This window comes from Aquarana catesbeiana, linkage group LG10, assembly GCF_042186555.1.
Source record: "Aquarana catesbeiana isolate 2022-GZ linkage group LG10, ASM4218655v1, whole genome shotgun sequence".
NCBI lineage: Eukaryota > Metazoa > Chordata > Amphibia > Anura > Ranidae > Aquarana > Aquarana catesbeiana.
In genome coordinates, this window is record NC_133333.1 from 56,491,267 (window position 1) to 56,509,187 (window position 17,921).

Here is a 17,921-nt window from a genome sequence, read left to right on the forward strand (position 1 = left end):
CAGAGGCTAGATGCCAAAATCCTGTGAGATTTAGGGGGCCATCTTAACACAAAAGGCCTTGTATAGTATATACAATCCTAAAACCCCAAATAAAGCATGATCCAATTTGCTCCAGCAGGGGAAAAACTTTCTTCCTTATTCCCCAAGAGTCAATTGTATATTCCCTGGATCTACTTTACCTATAAATGTTAGTATCCAGTTATAATATGTACATTTAGGACTTTCTTAAAACAATCTACTCAGCTGACCAGAACCAGCTCTTGAGGGGGTCTATTCCACATTTCCACAACTCTGACTGTGAGTGCCCCCTTGTCCTCTGTTATGACCCTAAAAAGAATAACTCACAACCAAGTTTACTATATGGACCACTTATGTATTTGTACATGTTGATCATATCCCCCCATAATCTCCTTTTCTCGAGAGAGAATAAATTCAGTTCAGCTAATCGTTCCTCAAAGCTGAGCTCCTCCATGCCTCTTATCAGTTTGGTTACTCTTCTCAGCACTTCCTCCAGTTTCCCAATATCCTTTTTATGAACTGGTGCCCAAAACTGAACTGAATATTCCAGATGGGGTCTTAAAAATGATTTGTACATAGGCAAAATTATATCTCTCTTTCTGCAGTCCATGCCTCTCCTAATACAAGAAAGGATTTTGCTTGCTTTGAAAACTGCAGTTTGGCATCGCATGCCATTATTAAGCTTATGATCTACCAGAACCCCAGATCCTTCTCCACCATTAACTCCCCTAGCTGTGCTCCACCTAGTTTGTAAACACTGACAGGCACTGAAAGGCAGGACTGATAGGTGACACTGATGAGGCACTGATTGGCAGCACTGGTGGGCACTGTTCTGACTGCACTGATATGCAGGACACTGATAATCAGTGCCCTGATTATCAGTGCTGATGTCCCTTAACCTCCCTGGCAGTATGATTATGTCGGATTTTGAAGCTCAAAGCGGTACATTGTTTTGCATGGAAATTTGGCGTTTTATATTGTAGGCCTGTAATTCTTAGGACTAACTCACTTAAATCTGTCCAAGAGTCTAGTAGACATCCTGGGTATGATAAAGTTTGAAACAAAAAATCATAAATTATAATATAATAATAATACATTTTATTCAATACATTTTAAAAACAAGGCTGCAATATTACTAGTCACTGCATATTGGTTTAGTAAACATCTCGGGTATGAAACATTTTGAAACATGGGACTGCACAAAGTCCGACGACATAATCAGGACAATGGAACCTGGTTTCCTTTCGGATTATTTTTCCACTGTCATCTCGCTTCGAGCAACAAACCACGCACATCCTTGTAGGTGCTGACTTTTTCTCAGTTGGTGGGATGTAGTCCATGAAGTGACGACCAGTCAGGTGTTCCGGGTTGACAATGCCAGCAGCACGATGTCCAGCTCTATTCACAACCATTGGTGTTTAGTGGTTCACAAAGATCAGTTCGACAACTTTCTAAATAAAGTCAGAATGAATCACAGGCTTGTCACTCTTTTTTATGAGCAGAATGTAGGCATTGCACAAGCATTGCTCAAGAAGATCTTTTTGTAATACTTTTTTGCTGTTTCCTCATTGCTGGATAGAATATCATTGCTTGGTCAGCTCTGTCAACCCCTCCCATGGTGTTATTGTAGTCTATCACTACTTGTGGCTTTATGATTTAATTCCCACCTTTTTGTGCGTACCATAACAGTGGAGGTATTATGGACTGTACTCATTAGGCACACATCTTTTTTGTCACCCCCTCGCAGTGCCATCATTTTGCCTTTCTGCCAGGCAACCATTTCTCCAGTCTTCAGCTTCTTACTACCAAACATTGGCGGCATGTCACGCCTGTTAGCCCTAACGGTTCCATAGGCATCCATTTTGTTCTGCAGAAGAAACTCATAAAGTTCAGGAGATGTGTAAAAGTTGTCGGTAGTTATGCAATAGCCCTGGTTTAGCAATGGCTCAATCAGTGAAAGAACGGAAGATGTTGCTATTCCATAGCTGCTGTATTTTGGGTTGAATTTCGTTCCTCTCCCAGTGTATAGGACTGAATTCCAAATGTAGCCAGTTGACAATTCATATAGCATGAAGTATTTTACGTCAAATCATGCTCTATTTGATGCCATGTATTGTATCCAGCTGAACCTTCCCTTGTAGGCCATTAGTCTTTCAATTATGCTGATGTCTCTTTCTGGCACATAGCTCCATTGGAAATGTTTTAGAATCATTTGAAATACTTCCCAAATTTTCTTTAGTTTTGCTGCAGGATGAGTAGTTTCATCAAATTCTTTGTTGTTTTTGAAGTGTAAGTATTTCATTTTCAGATCTGCACTCTGACATGACCGTGCCAAAGAATGGAGTAGCAAGTAATTTGTTAGTTGTCCAATACCACTTCTGCAGGGGTTTCCCCACCACTCCCTGAAGTATTATTAGGCCCAGAAATTTCCAAATGTCATCTTTGGTCACTGGTTCCCACTTTCTACTTCTTGGAAACTTCCGATGTGTAGTAGCTTATTGCTCTTGGTACTGGTTTGTCTCCGTAACTATTTTTTCAATAAGCTCATCGGTCAAAAATAGTTGTAGGTATGCCAAGGGGTTGTCATCTTCAACGTCCACTTTCATACCAGGTGCTCCAGTAAATGGGAATCTTGGGGGCGCTGCATGATCCGTACCACAGTCAATAGCGCACCAAGTTCGCAAATCACTGAGCTCAGTCATTGTCAATTTCCGTGTCTGATGACTAATTTCCCCATAAATCACTATCGCTCACTTCTGCAAGTGATTCTGAATCACTACTGCTGTTTTCAAGCAGGTCATAAACCGCTTTTGATGTAGAGGCAAGCTTTTTGGATGCCATGGATGTTCTCAGGTTTCCAGGCAGAAAGAATGTCAGAAAGAACAGTAAAACTGCAGGCAGGGCACTGGACAAAGCACTGGGGACAAACTGAGGTCAAATGATTTTATACAGTAATGTAATCCAATAAAATTACAATGTATTGAGAGTGTTGTGTTTTATACTTTTTGAAATTGCCGCCGGGTTCAGCTCCCCCCACGCGTTGCAACGCTCGCAGGGAACGGAACACAGAGCATCGGGCCGAGGATCCTGCCACCGGACACAGCGGGAGTACATCACGGGATACTGGGGATAAGGTAAGTAACTTCTTCCTGAATCCTGCGATGCAACCCCAAGTTGCTCGGGGTTACCCCTAATGGTACCTAAATTTCACAAATTTCATGTAAACAAAAGGTGGTTGTCGGCTCTTTTTTCTCTCTTCATGCTGTCAACGTGAGACAGGAAAAGACGATAACCGGCTTGTGTTTACATCCTGTGATCAGCTGTCATTGTACACAGCTGATCACATGGTAAAGGGTTGCTGTGATTGGCCCTTTATCCCGATTTGTTATCAGCTGAGTCCAAAGTGGGCACACGGGAGGACGTCCATGTAGCCGTCATTTGGCTATAGCATGGGCAAGCAGGGGTTAAACAGTGTCCTGAGACTGTCTTTTCTGCTTTGGCTCTGACTTACCCCAGTGACTAACAGGTCAGCCTCCCTGGCCTTGCTATCCCCTGGTGCTGAGTGGAGGACAATGTCTGTGTTTGTTCATGTTTTTAACCCTGGCTATTCTCTCAACCACATCTCTATACAGATATATATACAGAACATTGTTAACAGACATGTAATGCGGTGCATCTTTTGCAATATATTTAATGTTATGTTCTTATTATATAAAAACGAATGAAATTACTGTGCTTACCATGCAACGGTGAAAATACAGCAGCTAGCACTACAATGTGACAAAATTGAAAACGTGGATGAATAAAAAAGCAGCGCTATAAAAGCGAAATGTATGTACCATGTGTGACAAATGTATATAAGTGTTTGCTGTCACAAACTGGATTCAAATAAACTGGTGCAACAAAATATGTGAAAAAATGAACTGCATTGCCAAATCACCAGTATCTCATATTACAATGGCATATAAACAGTGACCCAAAGGTAAAGTGCATCAGTGCAAAGGTAAATCAATACATACAAATTAAAAAGGGAAAACACAAATACATATGTGCAAAGCAATAGGAGAACCAAACTGGTAGAAATGGGATCAATATCTAGCAACTAGAAGAACCAAGGCTGATCTCAAGTCTCCCGGGACAGTGCGTCCTCCACCTGGGGTAAGGGATGGGTACTCTTACTAGAGACTGTTGACCTATGTGCCAGCGGCAGCGAGTCAATCAAGCTTAGAGGAAGGGAACTGGAACGCCAAAGCAGGTCACACCAAGATACTGTCCAATGGATATTCAAACATGGGGGGTCATTTGAAGAAAAAAACGCCACCAAATGGTGTAGGTCAAAAGGTGGATTTATTAAAAAAATAGTACGGACATCGTGAAGATGTGTACAAATAAAATGTGATCACAGATTCAAACGCAATAGGAAGAGCAAGGCTAGCAACTCCAACGCGTTTCGTCCCACTGGGCTTCAACTGGGGTATTAGCCCGCTCTTCCACATTGCGCATATATAGAGACAATAAATCATTGATAAGCTAATAAACAATCAGAATGGAGTGGCTCTGTTCCCAGCTTCCAAAACCATCACCCATGGCAAGTCGAGAGCGTTCCATGCCTCACTCTGAGGGCCGATGAACGGAGAGACGTTGAACACGTAACTCCATGCGTGACGTCCAAGCCTCACTCTGGCCTAACCAGAAATAACATCGCCAACATCTCTATTAGCATGTTCACCAAGCCTCAAGTTGAGTATTAATCAAACCTCAATTTGGAAAAAATAAAAACAGACAATGGGGGTTATTTACTAAAGGCAAATCCACTTTGCACTACAAGGGAACTTGGAAGTGCAGTCGCTGTAGATCTAAGGGGGACATGCAAGGTAAACAAAAAACAGCATTTTTGCTTGCACATGATTAGATGATAAAATCAGCAGAGCTTCCCCTCATTTCAGAGCTTCCCCTCAGATCTACAGTGATCTACAGCGACTGCACTGACAAGTGCACTTGCAGTGCAATTGTAGTGCAAAGTGGAGTTGCCTTTAGTAAATAAACCCCAATATGACTTACAAAGGAAGGGAGACCTTGATTCCTTGCGAGAATTTATGGCATTGCTCAATAACAACAAAAGAGGTATCTCATTTTACCATACATTTTCTGGACCTTGAGATTTTGGTTGTTGAACATAGGTTGGAATTTAAGACTTAAGCCCCGGACCATTTGGCTGGCCAAAGACTAGATCGTTTTCCGCGATTCGGCACTGCGTCAATTTAACTGACAATTGCACGGAATTATGACGTGGCTCCCAAACATAATTGACGTCCTTTTTTCCCTATAAATAGAGCTTTCTTTTGGTGGTATTTGATCACCTCTGCGGTTTTTATTTTTTGGGCTATAAACAAAAAAATTGCGACAATTTTGAAAAAAATTCATTATTTTTTACTTTTTGCTATAACAAATATCCCCAAAAAATATATAAAAAAAAACATTTTTTTTCCTCAGTTTAGGCCGATACGTATTTTTCTACATATTTTTAGTAAAAAAAAAAATCGCAATAAGCATTTATTGATTGGTTTGCGCAAAAGTTATAGTGTCTACAAAATAAGGGATAGTTTTATGGCATTTTTATTAATAATTTTTTTTTTTTACTAGTAATGGCATCAATCAGTGATTTTTATCATGACTGCGACATTATGGTGGACAGATCGGACACTTTTGGCGCTATTTTGGGACCATTCACATTTATACAGCGATCAGTGCGATTACTGTGTAAATGTGACTGGCAGTGAAGGGGTTAACCACTAGGTGGTAGGGGTTAAGTGTGTCCTAGGGAGTGATTCTAACTGTGGGGGGGAGGGGCTATGTGTGACACGACACTGATCACCGCTCCCGATTACAGGGAGCTGTGATCAGTGTCCTGTCACTAGGCAGAATGGGGAAATGCTTGTTTACATCAGCATTTCCCCATTCTTCCTCTCCATGAGATGATCGCAGGTATCCCAGCGGACATCGAGTGCACGTGACCCACGATCACACTCACTGGGGTCGCGGCGGGCGGGCGCGCGCGCCCGCAAACCGCTTCTTAAAGGGCAACGTACAGGTACGTTAATCTGCCTGTATGTGCCCTTCTGCCGACGTATATATCAGCGCGAGACGGTCGGCAAGCGGTTAAACCTACTGATTGGAATGGGTACACCCCGGTAGACAGTTGTCATCACAGTCAATGGTTAAAGTCAGTCCCACGCAGTCAATTTTTATGACTGCGACTTAATTGTACCAACCTAATGGATTTTAACCTTCAGTCTCAGGTTTTGAAGAAAAGATTTATGGAGAAAAGTTATAGACCTATGGATCTGGATGAGGAAATCACTAAGGCCTCTGTCATAGATAGGAATACATTTATAGTAGACCGCCCTAAACCTATACATGACACCAAGTTTAGGTGGCCATTTTTGACAACATTCTGCTTCCAAATACAGGCAAATTAGGGACATTTTTAATAAACACTGGAAAGTTCCTAAAAGGGACAGATTTTTGGGTCCCGTTCCGAATGTTGGATTAATTGGCTTATCAATGATTTATTGTCTATATATATGCACAATGTGGAAGAGAGGGCTAATACCCCAGTTGAGGTCCAGTGGAACAAAACATGTCGGGTTTGCTAGCCTAGCTCTTCATATTGTGTGTGAATCTGTAATCACATTTTATTTGTACACATTTTCACGATGTCGGTACTATTTTTAAAATGAATCCACCTTTTGACCTACACCATGTGGAGGCGTTTTTTCTTATGACTCCTATGTTTGAATATCCATTGGACGGGATCTTGGTGTGCATCATTGGGACTATTGGCTCAGGTTCCCTTCCTCTAAGCTTGGTTGACTCGATGCCAATGGCACGTGGGTCCAGAGTCTCCGGTAAGAGTACTAATCCCTTACCCCAGGTGGAGCATGCACTATCCCGGGTGATTTGACATCAGCCTTGGTTCTTCTAGTTGCCTTGTACCCCAGATTTTGATCCCATTTCTACCAGTTTGGTTCTTAGTGTGGACATTTCAGCAGACCAAGTTGGACTTGGTTCTTATTGAACTTTCATTCACTTTTCAGTGATCTCCCATTGCTTTGCACATATGTATTTGTGTTTTCCCCTTTTAATATGTATGTACTGATTTACCGTACTGAGAATTCGCACTGCCATTGCACCACACATATGTGAATCAGCTCCATAGAAAATCAAATTCGGTTCAAAACGCATCCGATTCACATCAATGAACGGAGCCTTAGTGTCACTTTAGGGATACCTTTAGATAGGTAGGTCACTGGCAGTGGGTTACATTTGTAATCATATTTTTTTAAGGGGCCTGTGGACATCAAGTGGCTAATAAATTATTATATTAATGAAAATTCATTAAGGTAATTATTTATTGATTTCAGTTACACATAGGACAGATATATTTTGAACCATCTTAGAATATGTAATTACACAACAAGAATGCAGTTTAATCATTTAATCCGTAATTTAGAAAAGTCAGCTAGATTTAAATAATCCTATCAATATGTGTTTATGTTTGAAATTGCTTTTAATGGAATGTAAAATTTGAAAACATAAAATGTACATATATGCTCATTAACATACCCAGGATCTGCTTTCAGCTTTGTAGTGCTACACAATGGTTGTGCTCTAGTGCTTCTTTATCCAAGTCTATGTGCCATATTTATTTGGTAAAGGAATAGACGATTCACTTTGTAAAATGTATTTTCACGTGGCTTTTTCAGACGTGTAGCCGGGAGTGGTAAAAACAGATGGCTTGGATGCGGTTTTACTGCCCTCTGGTCACCCCCAGAATTTTAACAATACAGCCAAACAGGGTGGTAAACATGTCGTGACCACAACATTTTTAATTCAGGGTGCAGAGGTTAACAGGTGGCATGCATTTCTTCAGGTAGACAATGGGCAAGATATACCATCCTCTTCTGTTTTTTGACCAACAACTAAAGTACAGTTGCAGAACAATGTACACATCTGCCATCCAGCATGAGTAATTACACTATTTTAACTCCTGTGAGCATGTAGCACAGGTTTACTTTCTGGAGAGCAGCAAACCCTTTGGGGTACAGATCACTAGATGTCTTCAGTCCAGGGCAGTGGGATGTCTGCCATTTTATCAAAGATTTCTCCTCTCCACACAGGCCACTAGGGAAACTCAACTCTGGGGCCTCACAGTGGCTTTTTATGGTAATCTTGCTGGGGCTTCCCAAGTTCCTGTCACAGGGACTCAAAATCCCAAGTCATCCAGGGGCAGCACCACAGAGTGTGAAAATCACCACCCAGCTCATCACCCCTCTGAAACACTGGGCAGCAGCCAGCCTGCAAGAGCCTGAATAACCAGTGCAGCTAGAGAGCCCAAAACGGTTTACTGATATCTCTTCACTCTCCTCCAAACACAAGTTCCTATAACAAGAGAATTCCCCCAGATAATATATGATTATCTTTATGGCATTGGCATTCTTAGAGAAAGGTGAATTCTTTAATTAATGTTCACAAAATCCGACATCCAGCAAAGGTATGTAATTGTTTCTTCTCAGTCATACACTTCAAATGTTCCAGTTACACGGCACCATTTCAAGAGACTCAGGAGGAGATTTACTACAACTGGAGCACACAGAATTTGGTGCAGCTTTGCATAATAACCAATCAGCTTCTAACTTTGGCTTGTTTAATTAAGCTTCGACAATAAAACCTGGAAGCTTATGTGTCTTTTGGCAAAAACAATTGCTAATATCGTTAAAAAAAAGCAGCACAAATGTAAATTTTTGCGGCACAAAACAGCACAAACATAGCACTAAAGAAATACACTTGAGTTTTTATTTGTGCTGATTGTATGGGGGGGGGGGGGGGGGGGCAAAGTGGGTGGGGTTTGATAAAAAAAAAACTGTTATAACTTAAAAACCATAACAGCACAAATAAAAATTTTAGCAGCATAAACCAGCACAAAGGTAGCACTAACCAACAAGACCAGTTTTGTGTCATTTGGGTCTTGTAGGGGGCGGGGGCTGAGTGTCCTTTGGTGACCTTTAATAAATCATTAATAATGCAAAACAATAAAAGATAGAAAGGAAATTTAAACGGCACAAATATAGCACTAAAGAAAGACACTTGAGTTTTTATTTGAGCTAATTGTAGGGAGGCAAAGTGGGTGGGGTTTGATAAAAAAAAAAAAACTGTTATCACTTAACCACTTGCCGCCCGCCATATAGCAAAATAACGGTGATAATAACCTTCAATAACCTGACCAGACGTCATATGATGTCCAGCAGGATATCAAGCCGATGCGCGCCTCCGGGGGGCGCGCATTGCGGCGATCGTTGTTACGGGGTGTCAGCCTGACACTCCGCAACACCGATCTAGGTAAAGAGTCTCTGATGGAGACTCTTTACCACGTGATCAGCCCTGTCCAATCATGGCTGATCACAGTGTAAACAGGAAGAGCCGGTGATCAGCTTTTCCTCACTCGCGTCTGTCAGACACGAGTAGAGGAGAGCCGATCGGCTGCTCCCCTGACAGGGGGGGTCTGTGCTGATCGATTATCAGCGCAGCCCCCCCAGGTTGCCCACACTGGACCACCAGGGACATCACTAGGACCACCAGGGATGCCACCACTAGTCACCACCTGGTATGCCACCCTAGACCACCAGGGATGCCAATCAGTGCCCACAATGGATGCCAATCAGGGCATCACTGATTGGCAGCCATTATTGTTTGGCACTGATTGGCATCCATCAGTAACATTTATTAGTTTACAGTGCCACCTATCAGTGCCCATCTGTGTCACCTATCAGTGCTCATCTGTGCTGCCTATCAATGCCCATTCATGCCGCCTATCAGTGCCCATCTGTGCCACCTATCAGTGCCCATCTGTGCCGCCTATCAGTGCCCATCTGTGCTGCCTTTCAGTGCCCATCCGTGCTGCCTTTCAGTGCCCATCAGTGCCACCTCATCAGTGCCACCTCATTGGTGTCAATCAGTGCTGCCTTATCAGTGCCTGTCAGTGCAGCCCCATCAGTGAAGGAGAAAAATTACTTATTTACAAAGTTTTGTAACAGAAACAAAACAAAAAAAAAAACGATTTTTTTTCAAAATTTTCGATCTTTTTTTAATTTGTTTAGCGGAAAATAAAAATCCCAGAGGTGATCAAATACCACCAAAAGAAAGCTCTATTTGTGGGAACAAAATGATAAAAATTTTGTTTGGGTACAGTGTAGCATGACTGCGCAATTGTCATTCAAAGTGCGACAGCGCTAAAAGCTGAAAATTGGTCAGGGCAGGAAGGTATATAAGTGCCCAGTATTGAAGTGGTTAAAAACCATAAAAGCACAAATAAAAATTTTAGCAGCACAAACCATCAAAAACCAGTAGCACTAACCAATGAGACCAGTTGCGTCTTTTGGCTGTTGTAGGGGGGCTGAGTGACCCTTGGTGACCTGTAATAGATCATTAATAACACAAAAACTATAAAAGATAGAACGGAAATTTAAACAGCACAAATGTAGCACTAACCAACGAAACCAGTTTTGTGTCTTTTGGCTGTTGTAGAGGGGCTGCGTGACCTTTGGTGACCTTTAATAAATCATTAAAGTGGTTGTAAACCCTTTTAAAAAATTCCCCCCCCCCCAAAAAAAGACAAAGGCATAATGAGCTAGTATGCGCCCCCCCTCCTGAACCTTACCAGGCCACATGCTCTCAACATGGGAGGGTGCTTTGGGGTCCCCCGAAAGCACCTTATCCCATGTTGATGGGGACAAGGGTCTCTTCCCGACAACCCTAGGCTGTGGTTGTCGGGCTCCGCGGGTGTGGGTTTATCGGAATCTAGAAGCCCCCTTTAACAAGGGGACCCAAAGATCCCGCCCCCCCATGTGAATGAGTATGGGGTACATCGTACTCCTACCCATTCACCCAAAAAAGTAGTGTAATATGACAAAAGATGATTTTACCCAGTTTTTGACAATTCCTTTATTAAAAATGTCTTCTTCCCCACTTCTTTCTCCTTTTTCCTCTGGTCTTCTCCATTTTCCTCCGATCTTCCTCCGGCTTCTTCTTCCCCTGCTTAGTCCTCGGGTCTTCTTCAGTCGCCGCTCCCGCTAAAGATTTAAAAAATGAACCTCCTCCAATGATGCGATGGAGTGGATGACGTCATTCAGAGACCCCGCCCCTTGTGATTTCCCCACCCGGGCATCATTGGTCCGTGATGTCATAAGGGGGAGGGGTCTCCGGTTGACACCTTCCAGTGACCACGCCCCATAGTTATATATGACATGTGCGCCATGAAAGTGGACAGATCAGCTGGCTGCAGCATCCGAGGAGGGTCATTTTTGGATCTTCAGCTGGTCGGTTATGGGAGTGGCGGTGTAGAAAGAAGAAGACTGGAAGAAGAAGCGGAGGAGAAGAAGCCAGAGGAAGACCGAATGAACAAGGAGAAGATCAGGAGAAGAAGCGGGGAAGGAAGACCGAAGGAAGAAGCAGGGAAGAAGACATTTTTAATAAAGGAATTGTCAAAAACTGGCTATTGTCTTTTGTCACACTACACTATTTTTTTTGGTGAATGGGTAGGGGTATGATGTATCCCATATTCATTCACATGGGGGGCTGGGACCTGGGGCCCCCCTTGTTAAAGGGGCTTCCAGATCCCGATAACCCCTCCGCCCGCAGACCCTGACAACCAATGGCTAGGGTTGTCGGGATGATGCTCTTGTCCCCATTAATATAAGAACAAGGTCCTTTGAGGGGGACCCCAAAGCACCCTCCCCATGTTGAGGGCACGTGGCCTGGTATGGTTCAGGAGGGGGGGGCACTCGCTCGCCCCCCCCCCCCCTTTTCCTAACCTCCAGGCTGCTTGCTCGGATAAGGCTCTAGAATGGATTTTGGGGGGGACCCCACGTCATTTTTTTTTTCAATTTTGGCATGGGGTTCCCCTTAAAGTCCATACCAGATTTTTTCCATTTCCTTGATTTTTGAAATGCCACCCTATCATATTATTGAATAATTACATACCATTGCATGCATTTGAAGGGTTAAAATTATGGAATAAAGTGCATTGGGTAATAATGGTGTAATGCAAGTTTTCAGGAGGTGATACCATCAGTGGGATTCAAACCCATGACTTGAACCTTTGAAGGTAGCAGGGCACACTACTACGCTACGGAGCTGAGCACAATCATACCTAGAAAATACAATTACTAATGTTTGATTATTTTCATTCCACTCCATAATGTTTTACATTTGAGGTATTAATATTATGGTACAACCATGCTCATGTGGCATTGGCTATTGGGCATTTGCCTATTGTCAGCATATGCTGCTGATTAAGATCTAAGTGTTGCGTTTTTTATTTTCACAGTATATAGCTGGTTGCTAAGCAAGGGGCCGTAAAGCCGGCCACCGCGTCCTTAACAACCAATGAGTCCTCAGCTGTCAGCGACGTTCCCCACTGACAGGTGAATGTAAAAAAACAAAAACTTGACGGCCAAAAAAAAAAGCGAGGGGGTAGAGCTCACAGGTCTGGCATCCTCACCACCAGCTGTATGGAGACCTGGGGGCACAACAAGCTGCAGCACCGAGCCCTGTCCTGCATCCATTCGAGTTGCAAGCAGCATTACCCAGTGTGCTGTGAACAAAATATATTCTCCCTGCCCATGCTTGCTGGACCACGTGTCAGCAGTAAGGTGGATTTTACAGCTAACTGCCTTGCCCAATGATGCCAGAACTTTCCCTTCCATGTGATGGTAGAGATATTGAACGGCCTTACGTGAAAAGTAGTAGTGACTGGGAGCCTGCCATTGTGGTACTGCACATTGTGCAAATTCACGGAAGGGGGCAGAATCCACCAGGCTGAAAGACAGAAGTTGGAGAGCCAACAGCTTTGACAAGCTTGCATTCAGACGCTGGGCATGTGGGTGGCAGGGACTGCATTTTTTTTTCCGCTGCAGCAGATGGGGCAGAGAAATTTGCCGGCTACAGTCTACAGCTGGTGGTGTGCTCCTGGCAGATGCGCTGCTAGGACCTGGGACACCCTATGCTATGCCATCATGTCAGTGGAGAATTCTGAGAGGTAATGACTCGGTATTGCAGGGGCAGACTGAAGTGGGTAAGGAGGAGGGACATATTTGTGCCCCTTTTGTGTGGCTTTTAGGTGATCTTGCCAATGGGCTGAGTGGTTGGATGTTAAATGCCTTGTTAACCACTTGACGACCGCCTCACGCCGATTTACGTCGGCAAGGTGGCACGGACAGGCAAAATCACGTACATATACGTGATTTGCCTTCCGCGGGTGGGGGGTCCGATCAGACCCCCCCCCGGTTCCCGAGGCGGTCGTCTTCTGTCCCACGGCGATCGGAGATGAGGGGGAGGCCATCCGTTCGTGGCCCCCCCCTCGCGATCGCCGCCGGCCAATCACATCATTCCTTTGCTGCTGTATGCTAAACAGCAGCAAAGGAAATGATGTCATCTCTCCTCGGCTCGGTAATTTCCGTTCCGGCCCGAGGAGAGAAGACAGGTATGTGAGTGCACAACACTACACACACAGTAGAACATGCCAGGCACACTAAACACCCCGATCCCCCCCCCCGATCGCCCCCCGATCCCCCCCAATCACCCCCCCCCCTGTCACAAACTGACACCAGCAGTTTTTTTTTTTTTTTTTTTGATTACTGCATTGGTGTCAGTTTGTGACAGTTACAGTGTTGGGACAGTTAGTATTACCCCCCTGTAGGTCTAGGATACCCCCCTAACCCCCCCTAATAAAGTTTTAACCCCTTGATCACCCCCTGTCACCAGTGTCGCTAAGCGATCATTTTTCTGATCGCTGTATTAGTGTTGCTGGTGACGCTAGTTAGGGACCTAAATATTTAGGTTCGCCGTCAGCGTTTTATAGCGACAGGGACCCCCATATACTATCTAATAAATGTTTTAACCCCTTGATGGCCCCCTAGTTAACCCTTTCACCACTGATCACCGTATAAGTGTTACGGGTGACGCTGGTTAGTTTGTTTATTTTTTATAGTGTCAGGGCACCCGCCGTTTATTACCGAATAAAGGTTTAGCCCCCTGATCGCCCGGCGGTGATATGCGTCGCCCCAGGCAGCGTCAGATTAGCGCTAACACCCACGCACGCAGCATACGCCTCCCTTAGTGGTATAGTATCTGATCGGATCAATATCTGATCCGATCAGATCTATACTAGCGTCCCCAGCAGTTTAGGGTTCCCAAAAACACAGTGTTAGCGGGATCAGCCCAGATACCTGCTAGCACCTGCGTTTTGCCCCTCCGCCCGGCCCAGCCCAAGTGCAGTATCGATCGATCACTGTCACTTACAAAACACTAAACGCATAACTGCAGCGTTCGCAGAGTCAGGCCTGATCCGTGCGATCGCTAACAGTTTTTTTGGTAGCATTTTGGTGAACTGGCAAGCACCAGCCCCAGGCAGCGTCAGGTTAGCGCCAGTAGCGATAACACCCACGCACGCACCGTACAGCTCCCTTAGTGGTATAGTATCTGAACGGATCAATATCTGATCCGATCAGATCTATACTAGCGTCCCCAGCAGTTTAGGGTTCCCAAAAACGCAGTGTTAGCGGGATCAGCCCAGATACCTGCTAGCACCTGCGTTTTGCCCCTCCGCCCGGCCCAGCCCAGCCCACCCAAGTGCAGTATCGATCGATCACTGACACTTACAAAACACTAAATGCATAACTGCAGCGTTCGCAGAGTCAGGCCTGATCCCTGCGATCGCTAACAGTTTTTTTGGTAGTATTTTGGTGAACTGGCAAGCACCAGCCCCAAGCAGCGTCAGATTGGCGCCAGTACCTCTAACACCCACGCACGCAGCATACGCCTCCCTTAGTGGTATAGTATCTGAACGGTTCAATATCTGATCCGATCAGATCTATACTGGCGTCCCCAGCAGTTTAGGGTTCCCAAAAACGCAGTGTTAGCGGGATCAGCCCAGATACCTGCTAGCACCTGCATTTTGCCCCTCCGCCCGGCCCAGCCCAGCCCACCCAAGTGCAGTATCGATCGATCACTGTCACTTACAAAACACTAAATGCATAACTGCAGCGTTCGCAGAGTCAGGCCTGATCCCTGCGATCGCTAACAGTTTTTTTGGTAGCTTTTTATTGAACTGGCAAGCGCCAGCAGCCTAGTACACCCCGGTCGTAGTCAAACCAGCACTGCAGTAACACTTGGTGACGTGGCGAGTCCCATAAGTGCAGTTCAAGCTGGTGAGGTGGCAAGCACAAGTAGTGTCCCGCTGCCACCAAGAAGACAAACACAGGCCCGTCGTGCCCATAGTGCCCTTCCTGCTGCATTCGTCAATCCTAATTGGGAACCCACCGCTTCTGCAGCGCCCGTACTTCCCCCATTCACATCCCCAACCAAATGCAGTCGGCTGCATGAGAGGCATTTTCTTTATGTCCTCCCGAGTACCCCTACCCAACGAACCCCCCCAAAAAAGATGTTGTGTCTGCAGCAAGCACGGATATAGGCGTGACACCCGCTATTATTGTCCCTCCTGTCCTGACAATCCTGGTCTTTGCATTGGTGAATGTTTTGAACGCTACCATTCACTAGTTGAGTATTAGCGTAGGGTACAGCATTGCACAGACTAGGCACACTTTCACAGGGTCTCCCAAGATGCCATCGCATTTTGAGAGACCCGAACCTGGAACCGGTTACAGTTATAAAAGTTAGTTACAAAAAAAGTGTAAAAAAAAAAAATATATATATAAAATAAAAAAAAATAGTTGTCGTTTTATTGTTCTCTCTCTCTCTCTATTCTCTCTCTCTTGTTCTGCTCTTTTTTACTGTATTCAATTCTGCAATGTTTTATTGTTATTATGTTTTATCATGTTTGCTTTTCAGGTATGCAATTTTTTATACTTTACCGTTTACTGTGCTTTATTGTTAACCATTTTTTTGTCTTCAGGTACACCATTCACGACTTTGAATGGTTATACCAGAATGATGCCTGCAGGTTTAGGTATCATCTTGGTATCATTCTTTTCAGCCAGCGGTTGGCTTTCATGTAAAAGCAATCCTAGTGGCTAATTAGCCTCTAGACTGCTTTTACACTGCCCCCCCCCCCCACCGTCTTCCGTGTTTTTCTCTGGCTCTCCTGTCTCAACAGGGAACCTGAGAATGCAGCCGGTGATTCAGCCAGCTGACCATAGAGCTGATCAGAGACCAGAGTGGCTCCAAACATCTCTATGGCCTAAGAAACCGGAAGCTACGAGCATTTTATGACTTAGATTTCGCCGGATGTAAATAGCGCCATTGGGAAATTGGGGAAGCATTTTATCACACCGATCTTGGTGTCATCAGATGCTTTGAGGGCAGAGGAGAGATCTAGGGTCTAATAGACCCCAATTTTTTCAAAAAAGAGTACCTGTCACTACCTATTGCTATCATAGGGGATATTCCCCGAGATAACAATAAAAATGATTAAAAAAAAAAAAAAATGAAAGGAACAGTTTAAAAATAAGATAAAAAAGCAAAAAAATAAGAAAAAAAAAAAAAAAAGCACCCCTGTCACCCCCTGCTCTCGCGCTAAGGCGAACGCAAGCGGCGGTCTGTCGTCAAACGTAAACAGCAATTGCACCATGCATGTGAGGTATCGCCGCGAAGGTCAGATCGAGGGCAGTAATTTTTGCAGTAGACCTCCTCTGTAAATCTAAAGTGGTAAACTGTAAAGGCTTTTAAAGGCTTTTAAAAATGTATTTAATTTGTTGCCACTGCACGTTTGTGCGCAATTTTAAAGCATGTCATGTTTGGTATCCATGTACTCGGCCTAAGATCATCTTTTTTATTTCATCAAACATTTGGGCAATATAGTGTGTTTTAGTGCATTAAAATTTAAAAAAGTGTGTTTTTTCCCCAAAAAATGCGTTTGAAAAATCGCTGCGCAAATACTGTGTGAAAAAAAAATGAAACACCCACCATTTTAATCTGTAGGGCATTTGCTTTAAAAAATATATAATGTTTGGGGGTTCAAAGTAATTTTTTTGCAAAAAAAAATAACTTTTTCATGTAAACAATGAGTGTCAGAAAGGGCTTTGTCTTCAAGTGGTTAGAAGTGTGGGTGATGTGTGACATAAGCTTCTAAATGTTGTGCATAAAATGCCAGGACAGTTCAAACCCCCCCCAAATGACCCCATTTTGGAAAGTAGACACCCCAAGCTATTTGCTGAGAGGCATGTCGAGTCCATGGAATATTTTATATTGTGACACAAGTTGCGGGAAAGAGACAATTTTTTTTTTTTTGCACAAAGTTGTCACTAAATGATATATTGCTCAAACATGCCATGGGAATATGTGAAATTACACCCCAAAATACATTCTGCTGCTTCTCCTGAGTACGGGGATACCACATGTGTGAGACTTTTTGGGAGCCTAGCCGCGTACGGGACCCCGAAAACCAAGCACCGCCTTCAGGCTTTCTAAGGGCGTGAATTTTTGATTTCACTCTTCACTGCCTATCACAGTTTCGGAGGCCATGGAAAGCCCAGGTGGCACAAAACCCCCCCAAATGACCCCATTTTGGAAAGTAGACACCCAAAGCTATTTGCTGAGAGGTATAGTGAGTATTTTGCAGACCTCACTTTTTGTCACAAAGTTTTGAAAATTGAAAAAAGAAAAAAAAAAAAGTTTTTTCTTGTCTTTCTTCATTTTCAAAAACAAATGAGAGCTGCAAAATACTCACCATGCCTCTCAGCAAATAGCTTGGGGTGTCTACTTTCCAAAATGGGGTCAATATATGCTTATTGACATTTTTTTTACCAAAGACATGTGGCCGAATACATTTTGGCCTAAATGTATGACTAAAATTTAGTTTATTGGATTTTTTTTATAACAAAAAGTAG

General features: G+C 43.8%; 1 protein-coding gene across 10 annotated transcripts in view; it reads right to left on the minus strand.

Annotated features, from left to right (window-relative positions):
• LOC141110703 (galactoside alpha-(1,2)-fucosyltransferase 2-like) overlaps window positions 1-17,921 on the minus strand; it is a 341,918-nt gene that overhangs the window by 119,747 nt on the left and 204,250 nt on the right. Inside the window, exon 3 of one of the 10 annotated variants that reach the window (XM_073602220.1) lies at window positions 10,433-10,490. The exons of the other annotated variants lie outside the window; for them this stretch is intronic. Coding sequence (XP_073458321.1) covers window positions 10,433-10,490 — 58 coding nt within the window. The remainder of the gene's footprint in view (window positions 1-10,432; window positions 10,491-17,921) is intronic. 10 annotated transcript variants of the gene reach the window in all.